Below are 14,996 nucleotides of genomic sequence, written 5' to 3'. Positions count from 1 at the left end.
ACAGAGAACCAAATTCTCGTAACCCTGAAGTCTTTTTAAAGATTAGAGCAGGTCTGTGTTGTCTTGAATAATTTAAGTTGTGCAAATAAGAAATTGTCATTTGAGACGTCTCAACTCAGGTAATTTCACAAATGTTTCTCTCTGTAATATACTTGACTGACAGATGATTTCCTGAGCTGATTTTTAAGTCACGCCGAGGACAAATAGACATCTGAGAGAACTGTCTTTTATTGTCTTCTGTTAAGCAAGAGAAGATAGAGTGGGCTGATGCTTAAAGAACTCTCATTTCCTGAACGCTGACTTTTTTGAATGTCTGAGGGGCTAAGTAACTCTCTTGATTCTGCCCATATGAAAACAGCATGGGAGTGCTGGAAGACAGAATGGGGACTTATCCCTCATAGAACTTTACTTAGGAGTGGACATTATTAACAAGCCCGAGTTACTCAGAGTTAACTCTGTGAGCCACATATGTGCTTATACATTTCCTTGTAGCCACAGTTTAAATTATTTTTTAAAAAAGGTGAAATTAATTTTAATAATATATTTAACCCAATATACCCAAAATTTTATTTCAGCATGTAGTCAATATAAAAAATTATAAGTTAAAATTTTTTTTCATGTTAAGTCTTTAAAATCCAATGTCTCTTTTACACTTGCAGCTCATCTCATTCACACAAGCCACATTTCCAGTGCTCAGTGGTCACATTTGGCTCCTGTGTTGGACAGCACAGGGCTGGACAGCAGACAGTTCACTCAGCCCAAGACACCAACTTTCACTGAGTAATGTCCATGAGTTTATGGAAATGCTCTTAATTTTCCACAAATATTAATGGCTCTTACCTCTTGGATTTTTTCAGCAGGTCAGCTTCAGGGAAGGGAAGAGGAAAAGCACCAAGGTTTTCTGGGCACCTACTATGTGAACAAGAACTCACATCATCTCACTTTCCCCACAACAGACCTGTGAGGAAAGGAGATGATTCTGATTTTGCAGAAGAGAAAATCAATGTTCAGGCAGGCCAAAGACTTGCCAAGGTCACACAGTGAGTGATGGCAAGGCTGGGAAGGAACTCAGGCTTGGCCTCAGAGCCCTGGCACTTTCTATTGTATTATCGTCGCTCCTCCGATACCACTGAGTAGTGAGTGTCTGAATCACTGGGAGAGCTTATTATTAAAGCACTTGTCACTGGACCCGACCCCGAGAGGTTCCGATTCAGCAATTCAGAGTGGGGCCTGAGAATCTGCACTTCCCCCAAGTTCCCAGGAGATGCTGATGCTACTGGTCCAGGGACCACACTTTAAGAACCCCTGCTGTATAGACTGAATTTGATGCAATTAGTAGGAGTCTGTCTGTCTTAAGCTAATGATGATGCTTCCCTCTGCTGCCAGAAACCAAGCTTTGATTTATAAACCTGTCTATTGTTATTTCCTTAGTCAGCTAAAGATGGCTACCAAGTAGTATGGACTGGGATAGGTTCACTTGTTATGACCCTTTTTATTCCTTCGTAATTAATTATTAAACATAAGTATAGCACTTTATTGTAATAGGGAAGCATTCCCCTCTTCCCTCAGCTCTTGCAAGGAAGCAGAAATGATACATGTGGAAGTCTTGTATCATGTCTTTTCCAAAGTATACACACTTTGAAGTCATCACTATTTACTTTTGAAAAATTCATATGGCATCTTTTTAAAGAAGTGGCTACATCATCAAATATTTTCATGGTGTCATTTTTTTAAGCCAAGCGATAGTTATTGTGCTTTCACCACAATTTAGAAAAACCCTGAGTCTAAAATTTAATTGATTGTATTTTAACCACCGATGCTATGCTCAAGAAGTGAGCAATTATTTGCCTTTCTACCTATCTGCAAGTTCCTTCACGTCTTGATTTATTACGTGGCCTGAGGGCACTTTCAATCTTCCTAGCCATTGATCTCTAGCCCTTTCCATTCTTGCAAGGTAGGGGCCTTTCCATGCCTCTTATTTATTTTGAAAGTTTTTAAACCCTGTCTTCTACCCCAACTCCCAAACCCTATCACATCGGAAGAAAAGCAACAGACTACTTTGTGCATGTCATGGAGCCCATAATATTCATAAAAGGACAGCAGACCCAGGTGTGCTAACAGGACAGGAGCAGGTCAAACTGATATCAGCATGAAAAGTGGAAAAGTCACCTTCATTAGAAGCTCCATCAGAAATATGGGAGCATTTGTGTGTTCAAAACTGCAAAGAGAGGCAGGCTGCATTTTTCCCACAGCCATATAATGACAAGATAATTGAAAGTGAAGTTAGGCTGCAGAAGCTGTCTAGGTCTCGTGACATCACTCACAGCCTATACTTTTCTTTTTTTTTTTTTTTTTTTTTTTTGAGACGGAGTCTTGCTCTGTGGCCCAGGCTGGAGCGCAGTGGCCGGATCTCAGCTCACTGCAAGCTCCGCCTCCCAGGTTCACGCCATTCTCCTGCCTCAGCCTCTCGAGTAGCTGGGACTACAGGCGCCCGCCACCTCGCCTCGCTAGTTTTCTGTATTTTTTTTAGTAGAGACGGGGTTTCACTGTGTTAGCCAGGATGGTCTCGATCTCCTGACCTCGTGATCCGCCCGTCTCGGCCTCCCAAAGTGCTGGGATTACAGGCTTGAGCCACCACGCCCGGCTATACTTTTCATAATAGATACTTGAAGCCTGTTTCTCCATCCAAATATGGATTGATTGATTTGGTGGGCTTTTTAAAATTTTTTTTTTTTTTTTTTTTTTTTTTTTTTTTTTTTTTTTTTTGAGAAGGAGTCTCGCTCTGTCACCCAGGCTGGAGTGCAGTGGCCAGATCTCAGCTCACTGCAAACTCCGCCTCCCGGGTTTACGCCATTCTCCTGCCTCAGCCTCCCGAGTAGCTGGGACTACAGGCGCCCGCCACCTCGCCCGGCTAGTTTTTTGTATTTTTTTAGTAGAGACGGGGTTTCACCGTGTTAGCCAGGATGGTCTCGATCTCCTGACCTCGTGATCCGCCCGCCTCGGCCTCCCAAAGTGCTGGGATTACAGGCTTGAGCCACCGCGCCCGGCCGGCTTTTTAAAATTTTTACAAATTCATCCTTGTAGCAGCACAAGGATGGAGTTTCTAAGAAGGGAAAGTGTTGGGTGTGGATGTATTTGAATAAATGAAAAAAAAATCACAACAATCCAATATTACAAAGACATGTTTTGGGCAAAAACATTAGGAGGAAAAGCCACCAGTTCAGTAAGTCACCAAAAATACCTGCCATTTCTCAAAGCTTCCCCCTGTCGTTTGCCCTCAGTCGCCATGTTCTGCTCTGTACTCTGGTGCTGGTTTCAGAGGAACTGATGGAAGAAGGTTTGGGAAGGCTGGGGTAGAAAAAGGGAAAAACCAAAGATAAAAAATAGATTCCTAGAGTTCTTTCTCTTTACCATACAGTTCATAAACGCAGAATCCCTTTATTTGATTTGACTCAGAAGCAAGTAGAACAGTCGTAGAGTGAATTTCTTCAAATACATAGCCTGCCGGAATTTTCATTTCACTGCACCTTGTCACAAGCCTGAACTTCATCCTTACAACACAAAACCCATGCTTGGGATGAAAAGACACAGAATACCAAATTGCATTCCTTTTAATAGAAGTGCCAGCAAGCCATATTGGGAGGCAGCCGTTTGTCTCTAGAATATCGCCAGGAGGAAGGTGAACAGATTTTTGCCAGACACCACCAAAGTATTTTCTAACCTAGTCACATTTCCTTGCTTATAGCACAGTGATTCTCAAAATTTCATGTGCCTATGAATCACCTCAGGATCTTGTTAAAATGCAGATTCTGATTCAGTAGATTCTGCATATCTAATAAGCTCCCAGCGATGCCAGTGTGTCACCACCTGAGCAGCAAGGACATAGAGGACTGTGTTTCGTGTCTAAATATACTACCTGGCATGAGAGGGTTAACATCCAGGACCTGAGGAAAAGACATTTGCTGGAGTGGGAGGGGAAGATGGCAGATGTAGGTAGCAAGGAAGTAAAAGAAGGACTCAATTACAAGTGACAAAAGAAAGGAAAGTTGAACTCAGCATCTGGACAATAATGTGACAAATAACAGGTGATAGCTCAGGCGAGCAATAGCAATCTAGAATGTCATGACCAATGAAAGGGTGGTGTATGCAATGGAAAATCTCAAAAATTAGATAGCTGTGCAGGCAGGCAGATGAGAAATGTCTACTAAGTAGCAAATATCTGGCCATAGAACTAAATACGGAAGATGAGACCAAGGGCAGGAGGGGTAAGGCAACATGGATCCTGGCAAGGACAAGATGGTAGGGAACTGAGACGCAATTGAAACCAAGGGCCACAAGGCAAGGATTCCTTCACCAAAAGTGAAGCTTCAGAATGTGATGGAGCCCAGAGCTGTGAAGACTCAGCCCTAAAGAAGCTAATATTCAATATGCCTGATCTGTGTGCCAGGCACTGTTATTTACAAAGGCCTTTGTAGTCATTATTTCACTCAATCCCCTTAAATTTATATGGCAGGCATTTTGATTCCATTTTAAAGACGAAGTATCTAAGGTTTAGGAAGATTTCACATCTTGCCTAAAGGCCCTCGCTAATAACTCACAAAGCAAATAACTCACATTCTATACTCTTTCCAAGACTCCACACAGGCCTGGCAGCAAGCACATGGACAGAGGAGTCTGCATGGTAATCCAGGGCTCTGCAGTCTGCCCCAGAACCAAGGAAGGATGTGAGCACCTTCATGGTGGGAAAAGTCTGAATTAAAGATGCAAAGACACAAAGGACAGGGCGCCAGACATTGTGTGATAGAGTAAGGACTTGTTGTTTACTGAGACTATAATTCAGAACTGTGATGATGCCAAAAATATTCTAACCTCTTTGATAACTATTCTATAGTCATCTCATTTCACAGCGGAAGTACCCATGTCTTAAGCTCTGGGGCTTGTCAATGAGTAATTGGCACAAAAATCATGGAAAGAGGTCACAATGTCCCAACCTTAGCCAGACCTTGTCTTTATTTCTTTGTGTTAGTCTCTGAGGTGGGAATCCCCAGACATCTCGTTCCAAGAAAACTAATGGCTCCCTTGCAGCTTATTCAAGAGCCTGTCATTCACATTGATATGTTAAGTACTGCGCCATTACAATGAACAGGACTTGATTTCAGAAGAAAGAAGGCAAGTTAGAAATGCAGATTAACTCACTGAACTATATTGTTTTCCTAAACATGGCTTACTGCATGCTATCTGCTGCAAGTAGAGATGGCATTACTCAGACTCCCTGCAGTGCAGCTTCTGCATACCACTTAGCCTCCACAAGAGGCAGAGGCCCTGCCCACAGTTGGTGAGAGTATGGGAGGGTGGAAGGAGAATAGCAGCAAATTGCTCAGTGGCTAGTTCTCAGCTTCACAGGTATCAAGAATCTTCCTGGTGTGGATCTTGACAAAAGCAGTGTGGTTCTGTGGGAGCAGCTTCTTGCTTCCCCAGCTTCCTGGAAAGGGCAGTAACTTCCTCATTGGACCACTTCTGTAGGGTTGTTTGGTTGTTTGGGAGGTTACCCTGAAAGCTTGGCCTAGAGTCTGCTCCTCTCCCTTTCAACAATTTTATGAGTACCCAATTCCTGCATTAATCCCTTTCTGTTTAAACTAGCTAAAGTGAATTCTGTTAACTAATCCAGAAGGAAATTTCCAATAAGGATACATGGAAATGTCACCTAGAAATGGAAGAATAAAGAAATCTGGTAATGGGCCGGGCGCGGTGGCTCAAGCCTGTAATCCCAGCACTTTGGGAGGCCGAGACGGGCGGATCACGAGGTCAGGAGATTGAGACCATCCTGGCTAACACGGTGAAACCCCGTCTCTACTAAAAAATACAAAAAAACTACTCGGGAGGCTGAGGCAGGAGAATGGCGTGAACCCGGGAGGCGGAGCTTGCAGTGAGCTGAGATCCGGCCACTGCACTCCAGCCTGGGTGGCAGAGCAAGACTCCGTCTCAAAAAAAAAAAAAAAAAAAGAAATCTGGGAATGCTGTTTGGCTCTTAATCAGTGTGTATGTGTATGTCTCTCTCTTCAACCTACTTCATTCTTTCTTCTCAGAAGCAGTACCCACTTTCTCTACCAATCAGCCTTTTATACAATGCATTTTGAATTTTCTTCTCTCTGGTACACACTTGTCCAGAAATGATGGGCAGTCCTTTTTTTTTTTTTTTTTTTTTTTTTTTTGTGACAGAGTCTCACTCTGTTGCCCAGGCTGGAGTGCAGTGGCACAATCTCAGTTCACCGCAACCTCCACCCCCTGGGTTTTAGCAATTCTCCTACCTCAGCCTCCTGAGTAGCTGGGATTACAGGCACCTGCCACCACGCCTGGCTAATTTTTCTGTATTTGTAGTAGAGATGGGGTTTTGCCATGTTGGTCAGGCTGGTCTCAAACTCTTGACCTCAGGTGATCCACCTGCCTTGGCCTCCCAAAGTGCTGGGATTATAGGCATGATCCACCATGCCTGGCCTACGGACAGTCCTTTAATCCCAATCCCAGATTCCCATGGGAGAGAGTCTGATTGGCATAGCTTGAGCTAGGTGTCTACTGTGGTTCAATCAGCTATTATTTCAGTTACAAAAACCCTGTGATGTTTTTTAGTAACTTAATAATCCATATCTACACTTGTGGAAACTGAGCCTTATACAATTTACATGACTTACCCCAAATCAGACAACCGTTAAGCAGACAATGCAAGATTTAATGCCTGTCTACTGACCTCAAATTCAATGCTCATTTCACTAGGCCATGACTGTGTTTTTAGTATTTATAACTATATATTTGAAGTGCTTTACGATTTACAATGTGTTTTTATATCTTCTATCTCATTTGACCCTTCCAGTAGTCCTACTATTATTTCTGTCCCACTTTATTGGCAAGAAAATTGATGTTCACAGACTTTAGATGACTTGTTCAATGTCTCACATTTCATTAGCGCTCACGCCAAAGTTTCAATCTCCATCTTCTCATTCTAAGAGGATTTTATGTTGGAGTGAGGGTTGGGGAAGCCAAAATGTAAATGGAGCTAAATTTCACAGGACATCAGATCTGATACATCAAAGTCACTTCTTATCCTGGGTTGTAAAAGAAGCAAACAAAAGCAAGTTTGTTGTTGATGAAGTGATTGGGGAAAATTTGGTTGGATTCTTACATTCTCATAAACCTAAATAGAAATGACAATTTAAGGGAAGAAAGACTCCTGTCTAGCTACAAGGAAAATGCTCCTCTACTCCCTTCTCAGCACAAAAGAAGAGGTTATGACTCTAGCAAATTCCTAAGGAGCTGATAAAACACATCTGAAGTAAGAATAGATAACTTTCTTCAAGTTTAAAGATCAGCATGGACTGCAGAATACTTCTGGGCTCAGTATTTAACCAAAGACCTTGCAATAGTGTCTTGCTAATCTATAAAGAGATACCTAAATGACCTTCCCATTTTAATATTCATTGGAAATTATTTCTACTGGGGAGGGACAGTATTAGCATAAGGGATTCATCCTTGCTTCTTGTCATCACTTTTAGAAGTCGTCGTGCTTTCCTTTCAACCTAACTTTTGCAAAGAAAGTCATTTCCCAAGAGAAATTACAAAGGCATTTTCCTCACCGTCTTTAACTAATAGTTATTGAGCTTATACATGTACAAAGTGCAATACTGAAAAGGCAAAGGACCAAATTCTAACTTTCTGCAAGATACTCCGTTATTTCTCCCATGATGACCTTGTAGCAGCAAAGCAGAGCCCCATGATAGAGGCTCAATTATTGTAATTCTCTCCCAGCAGGGCTTTCAGTGGGCATTTCCACTCCCCACAGCTTATGTGCAATGCAGATGTCTGATTACTGTAGCACAATGATGGAAGTCCAGGCTCCACACACTTGTGCAGAAGTGTTCAGGACAAGTTCTGGCAATCCTTCATGGTCAACATCAAACCCATCCAACCTCCGCACTTCTGACCACTACTATGGAATAGTTTTAAAACTTCAGCATGTTCTTCCCTGTTTTGTAGTCAGCTCTCATAATTTGCTAAACCCTGCTGTATGACTTGTTTCAGTATCTTTTGTGCTATATCATCATCTATTCCTGAGTTAGCACAGAAATCCATAATGATGATATGGAATGATCCTAATTCTAAAGTAGTTTCTGTGGATGGTAATGTTGAGCTTTATTGGTATCTTGGCTTTCTACAGAACAAAAGAAACTTTGGTGATATGGGAGATTATCTAAAGAACAATGAGTGGAATGATCAAAAACTAAATCGTATTGACTTGAGAGTCTGAATGCCATGGGACCAAGGCTTCGGTAGAGGCCAATATAAGGAGCACTATCTTTGACAAGGCTCTTACATCCTCCAAGAAATTCCAGCCACTAGGGGCATGAACCAATAACAAAGAAGATCTTTCACTTGGATTGTTTCAATTTATGTGATTTTCTCCACCTTGTATATTTTCTAATGATCTTAACTTTAAAACTAAAATATTCAATGGGTTAAATTTCACCTGGAAAACTATAATTGGCCCTCTCATTAGGATTCCATTTTACTGCCAAGCCCATGAAACATCTGGGGAAAAGGGGATAGAGCTTTTCATCTCCCTCCCCATCCATGAGGAAGCCCTGAAAAAGAACCTCTGGGGTTCCTTGGCACACAGTTTGAAAACCATACTTCTAGTCTTGTGCAAGAAACCTCTGATTCTAGGACCCTCAGATGAGTGGCAGAAGGTTGACATCAAAGGATGAGAAAGAGAGCAAACATTCCTTTCTGCTTGTATTCTCTCTGCCACCTCTCACTCCCATTATTTTTCTTGTAATCTCCTATTCTCTTCAGTTTTTTGCTCTATTATTTTGCCAAACTATGGCAAAGTTCAAATTTGATGGACACCAAACCCAAAACAGCTTACCCTTGGTTTGCACACCAAATTCATGCATTTTGTTTCTATTATTACTTGCATTTAGCAGAGCTTATAGTCATGAGAAATATTGTAATTTGCTTGTCTCTATCATAAGAAACTTTGATTTTCTTTTTAAAAAGTTGAAAGAATCACTGAATAGCTTCAAATTTTGAGTAAAGTTATCGCAAACATAATAAAAGTTAAAGTTCTGATTAAATGCAATAAGGTAGGACTTTTTAAAGAATGACATTTCTCAAAGTAACCATCATCTACAGACTCTGTAATCTGCTAGGTTAGTGGCCTCAGTGAGAAGACTAGCAGTGGTCATATAGAAACTGTCAGGATCACAGCAGCTCCGGGTAAGATGGAGCTGAGAGAGGCCATTTGGCCCTGCAATCAGGGAATGAGCTCTGAAAGACAGTGTGAATGCTAGAGGATCTACAAACCCGGAGGTGCCTCTAGCAGATTACTTCCATCTTGGAGACGACCTAGAGAGAATATCTGAAAATTCAGGGAACCACCAGAGGAATCACCCCACCTCTGATATCATGTGATCCACAGAAGGCAATCTGCATCTCTCTGACTGGTATTTATATAGTCTCTGGGTAAAGTTTGCACTTCATTCCTCCAAAATGAGATGTAGGTACCCTGTGTATATTTTCCTTCTTTTATAAAAGTATTCATAGCTTCCTTTCTTAGACTGCTTTGTATCTTGAAGTACTTTCCTTGAGTTTCTCAAAGTACAAACAATAATTAAACCCAACCTTGCAACTTCCTCAAGAGGTAGGAAGAATTTTTGTTGAAACAGATGTGGAAGTTAGATAGATTAATCAAAGCGTATTACCAAATCCATGGGTTGGCTTGAGAACAAAAGCCCAGAGTTCAATAGCTTCCAACTCCCTTTCTCAACAGTCACCCATCAGACTTGGTTTCTTTTCCTTTTTCCCATTCCTAAGGTAATTTTTATTTACGTTATCTTCATGTGACTTGGACTTTAAGGAAATGGTAGAACAAAGGAAATAAATGAGCCTTGTGATTTCATCTTTGCCTAAAAGCAAATATTTCCAGACTCTGTTTTCTATCCTCTCATCCTCATCACATGGTATCGCATTTGCTAATCCCTCAGTCTCTGAGATAATGACCCTTTCAGCAAAGAAAAAGAAGCTACTGACTTCTTCCCCATCAGCCTCCATGGAAAATACTCATGAAAGACTGAAGCAGATATCCAAACACACTTGTGATTATTCTCATGGAAAAAAAAAAAGCAAGAACATTGCCTCTTTGCCTCTGCCTTTCTTTCACTTACTGGAAATATCTCAGATTTATAGTTTTTATTGTCATATTCTATGTTGTTTGTAAGTACAGTGACCTGGTCAATGGGCTGAGGGGGTCTGAGAAGTTGCTGGGAACACTTTTTTTTGCCTCAGTGAGAAAAAGTTGACACCAGAGGGCAACCTGTCACTGGCCTTTTGTGAAACGACATCACTCCCATCTCCAGGGAGTGCAATCACCCTTGGCACAGCCACTTTTATTAAAGGAATCAGCAGAATTGGGCTTCAGCCTGCCCTGTCACCCACACACCTAGGGGTGCTGTGTGACTAAGTAGTATGAGATGACAATGCAGGGAATTTCTAAGGACCCTTAGTGTCCCTTTGTCATCTGCAGATGCTCCTCTTCCCAGCAGCAGAGTCGAATCCCTGCTAGATAGCCAGCTGGTTGTATTATTTCTATGACTGGCAGTTTTCAGACAATGAGAAATTGATCCAGCGAGCAAAATCCCTTGGCACAAAGGATCAGGTTGACTTTTATTTCCAGGAACAGAATACCACTCCCAGCATCCTCCTTTTAGACAACTTTGTTGCCACCTTCCATCAGAATGAAACAGCCCTGTCTCCAGATGGTCTATTCTGTTGCACTCTTTAGTAGACAGAAATCCTTCATATAAATGTTGATCAAAACATTCAGATACTTTCATATCCACATGCACACACAGCCATTGGATAGTATGAGCAAAATAAAATGGGATGCCTGAACAAAACTTCTCTGAATACCAGCCTAGTCTTCCTGCAAGGTTCCATCAGCTGTTGACTGCAGATGCTATTCAGTAGTTAATCCAGAAACCAGATTTCCCTCTGTCATTGGGGAAAGAAATAGAGATGTAGCTATCATTTCAAACATCTCAGGAGTTTCTCATTAAATACTTACTTTTTCCATCTAATCAGTGAATACAACAGGGAACAAGCAGCCTTCTGGCTTCACATTATCCATAGAAGCATAGTTTCAATCTATATTATCACATTATCTATAGAAGCATAGTGTTCAATCGCACTCTGCAAGTTTGAGCAGAGAGGCCTATGAGCAGCTGTTCTTACTGTCATTAAGAAGGGACCAGGAAGGGCAAGTTTCAAAGACAAAAAGACATATTTCAGCAAAACGTTAATGTCCATTTCTCTTTTGCCTTTCAAAGTGCAAGGCATTCTCCTTAAACAGCCTAAAGCCCAAATTCTCAAGTTTAGGATTGTTAAAGAAAGTATACAACTATTAAGTTGAACCAGAGAAAATTGCCAACACTCAAACTTTTTGACCTATAAAAATAGCAATTTCTTTTTTTATTATTTTTATACTTTAAGTTCTGGGGTACATGTGCAGAACGTGCAGGTTTGTTACATAGGTATACATGTGCCATGGTGGTTTGCTGCACCCATCAACCGGTCACCTACCTTAGGTATTTCTCCTAAATCCATCCCTCCTTTAGCCCCCTATCCCCTGACAGGCCTGGATGTGTGATGTTCCCTTCCCTATGTCCATGTGTTCTCATTGTTCAACTCCCACTTGCGAGTGAGAACATGCGGTGTTTGGTTTTCTGTTCTTGTGATAGTTTGCTAAGAATGATGGTTTCCACAATAGCAAAGACTTGGAACCAACCCAAATGTCCATCAATAATAGACTGGATAAAGAAAATGTGGCACATATACACCATGGAATACTACGCAGCCATATAAAAGGATGAGTTCGTGTCATTTGCAGGGACATGGATGAAGTTGAAAAAATAGCAATTTCATATGGTTCAATCTAACAGGAAAAAAATAACATTTTATTTTTGACATACAAAATTTTACACCAAGACAATTACTTATAAGTGATACAGGATTTTCTGAATTTATTTATTTAACATATCAAGGGCTAAGAAAAAGGGTTTCTCCCAAACTCCCATTTGCCTTTAAGGCTCAGCCAGAAAGCCAGAGTCAACCTGGTATGAGATATTCTGGAACTGCAATACACTGTATCTCTTACAGAGTTATCAAGGAAGGTTGCATAGTTACCACAGGAGACTTAAAGGAAAAAGGTAGATCACTTCCTCTGAATGCCGTGGAGGGATGTATTATATGACCCTAAACAGAAGACAAGTGTAGCATATGAGCAACTAAAAATTCTAAGGCTCTAAGAGGCTGACACTCATTTTGAGTTTGGAGTGCAGGGAGCCAAAGAAGTGGAACAACAAACGGAAACAGGTTCTATAAAACATAACTGAGTTACTTGCCTGCTCATTGTCTCAATAAAGAGAAGGTAAAAGATTGGAGAAGTATACTATTAACACTGGCATTTACATAGGAGAGCTTTCGCTGAGAATATCCAAATAATTTTTTATGTACACACAAATGCTAGACTTAAATACTCACTTATTAAGCTTCGTACCACTCTCAGAAGACTGGAAGAGCAGAAATTGGAATGTCACACAGGACCTCTCTGGGAATGGTGAATATCTAACACTCATCCAATTATCCCCTCCCACACCCATTGTGGACATCATTAATCAATCCTGGCACTCTTCCACTGGAGCCAAAAGGAAATCTCAGAATCCTTCTCAACACAGATTCCAGGCAGCCACTACCAAGTCATCTGAAGCAAAACCAGAGATGAAGCCTATTTTCCACAGCCTCATAACCCCTGTAAGTTCTCTTCCTGTGTTTTTGTTAACTCAGTTATCTCATCCTTGATGATCTCTCTTCACCCTTGCAACTTGCATATCGTGCCCCATCACACCCCCACCATCCCCTGTAGCATGTCAGTTTTTTAAGTATGGAGATATTCATTCTGCTCATTGATGAATCCCCCCAAACCCCTAGAACAGTGCTCAGCACAGGGTTGGAGCTCAACAAATATTTATGGATGAAGGAAACTTTGTTCAGTCTTTTCAGGGACAGCTCACTCAACACCCCTGTAATGAGCCCTTCCCAGCCCTTCCAGTTCTTTCTCCTCTTCACAAAGCCACACAGTATGGGCAGCCTCTTACCACACTTACCACACACTGCCAGTAGACCCCCCCAGCAAATCAGTGTTTGTTCAATTAAATTAGAATAAGAACAGACACCTGACTAAATAATGAAAATAATCTTACCTCACAAGTGTATGGCACTTTCACTTTTTCAGATATGTGTTTCATTTCATTTCATGCAGCCCCATGAGTCGAATAGGACAGGAATTATCTCCATTTTGTAGGCAAGAGAACAAGGGAACAGAGGTGATTTTCTCATGATTTGTTCATGTCAGAAGCAGCACCTGTCTGCTCAGGGCTCAGGGCTCTTTTTACTGGAAAATGCTGTCATTTCATACATTATTTGCTTGAGTTGAGAATATAGCCATATTCTCCAGTTCTATAGGTTTTTGGAAATATATACTAATTATATTATTGTGGTTATAAATTATATTTTGAGTATTTCACAGGGTATTTTTAAAGAAAACTTTGATTTTCCAGTCCAATGAATATTGATATTTTAGCTCTATTTTGTAGTTGCCAATAAATACTGCTCACACCACTCATAATCTTCATTCCTGCATGATTTGTTTACTACCCTCTCCAGTGAAAATAAGACACTGTAGGCTCTTTCTCCTTAAGCCTAGAAGTTACCCTTAGTTTTATTTTCAATACTTATTAATTTTTCTTTTGCATCTTTTTTTTTTTTTTTTTTTTTTTTTTTTTTTTTTTTTTTTTTTGAGACAGTTTCGCTCTGTCACCAGGCTGGAGTGTGGTAGTGTGATCTCAGCTCACTGCAAACTCTGCCTCCCGGGTTCAAGCGATTCTCCTGCCTCAGCCTCCCAAGCAGCTGGACTATAAGTGTGAGCCACCATGCCCAGCTAATTTTTGTATTTTTAGTAGAGAAGGGCTTTCACCATGTTGGCAAGGATGGTCTCTATCTCTTGACCTCGTGATTGCCCTTCTCGGCCTCCCAAAGTGCTGGGATTACAGGCATGAGCCACAAGGCCCAGCCCTTTTGCCTCATTTTTAATATCTGTGCTGGCCAATCATAACTTCATTTGAGCCTATAAATAACTTCTTATATTCATGGTATTTCCACATCTATTATTATTCTTATTCTCCCATTCCAGAGGGATAGAACAAATGTTGTTACCTCCATTTGACAAATGAGAAAAATGAGGCGCAAAGAGAGGAAGTGACTTGCCAAAAACCATTTAATTAGTTAATGGCTCAGTGATTATTAGAACCCAATTGTTTTGATCTCAGGTCCTGCTCTCTTTCTGCTCAAGCCTAATAGCCTTTGTGTGAGCTGTCCTGCAGCCATGCAGCCCCCAGGGTGTGCTCCGACAATGGGCTCCCACGGCCTCCTCCACCAGCCCTACAAGGACACTGGATCCTACACAGCAGTCACAGCAGTGCCCTTTCTTATCCTGATGCCACCCCAGCTCAGTCCTCACCAGGAAAGGGCAGGCTGCACTAGACTGTACTGCTGCCCTGCAAAGTGAATGGAAACATCACACAGAGATAAAGAAGAACGCAGAAATCTCATTCCCCTGCTGCCTCGAGGTAGACAAGAAAGCATTCTCAGCTCCTGCCTCTGAGAGTGGGTTCACCTCCAGAATATAAATGCCAGCCTCCATCCTGTGACGTATCCTACTCTTGAGGCAGGTAAACTGCACGCTCAATGGGGAAGACACATGACTCAGGCTTCAATCCTTCAATCAGATAAATTTTTAATTCAAGTTCTGTGCAATTTGGCTAACATTAACTTTATTGGGTAATTACCTTATTCGGAGTGCTGTTCACCGTGCTGTCGACAAGAATGTCAGC

At 41.4% G+C, this 14,996-nt stretch overlaps 1 protein-coding gene across 1 annotated transcript in view; it reads left to right on the top strand.

Annotated features, from left to right (window-relative positions):
* LHFPL3 (LHFPL tetraspan subfamily member 3) overlaps positions 1–14,671 on the top strand; it is a 467,110-nt gene extending 452,439 nt beyond the window's left edge. Inside the window, exon 3 of the mRNA XM_030932953.1 lies at positions 14,433–14,671. Within this exon, the coding sequence (XP_030788813.1) occupies positions 14,433–14,671 (239 nt within the window). The remainder of the gene's footprint in view (positions 1–14,432) is intronic.
* The last annotated feature ends 325 nt before the right edge of the window (positions 14,672–14,996 follow it).

Source organism: Rhinopithecus roxellana, chromosome 6 (assembly GCF_007565055.1).
Source record: "Rhinopithecus roxellana isolate Shanxi Qingling chromosome 6, ASM756505v1, whole genome shotgun sequence".
Classification (NCBI taxonomy): Eukaryota; Metazoa; Chordata; class Mammalia; order Primates; family Cercopithecidae; genus Rhinopithecus; species Rhinopithecus roxellana.
The sequence above is the reverse complement of the archived record's forward strand: the minus strand, read 5'-3'. Positions and strand labels throughout refer to the sequence as shown.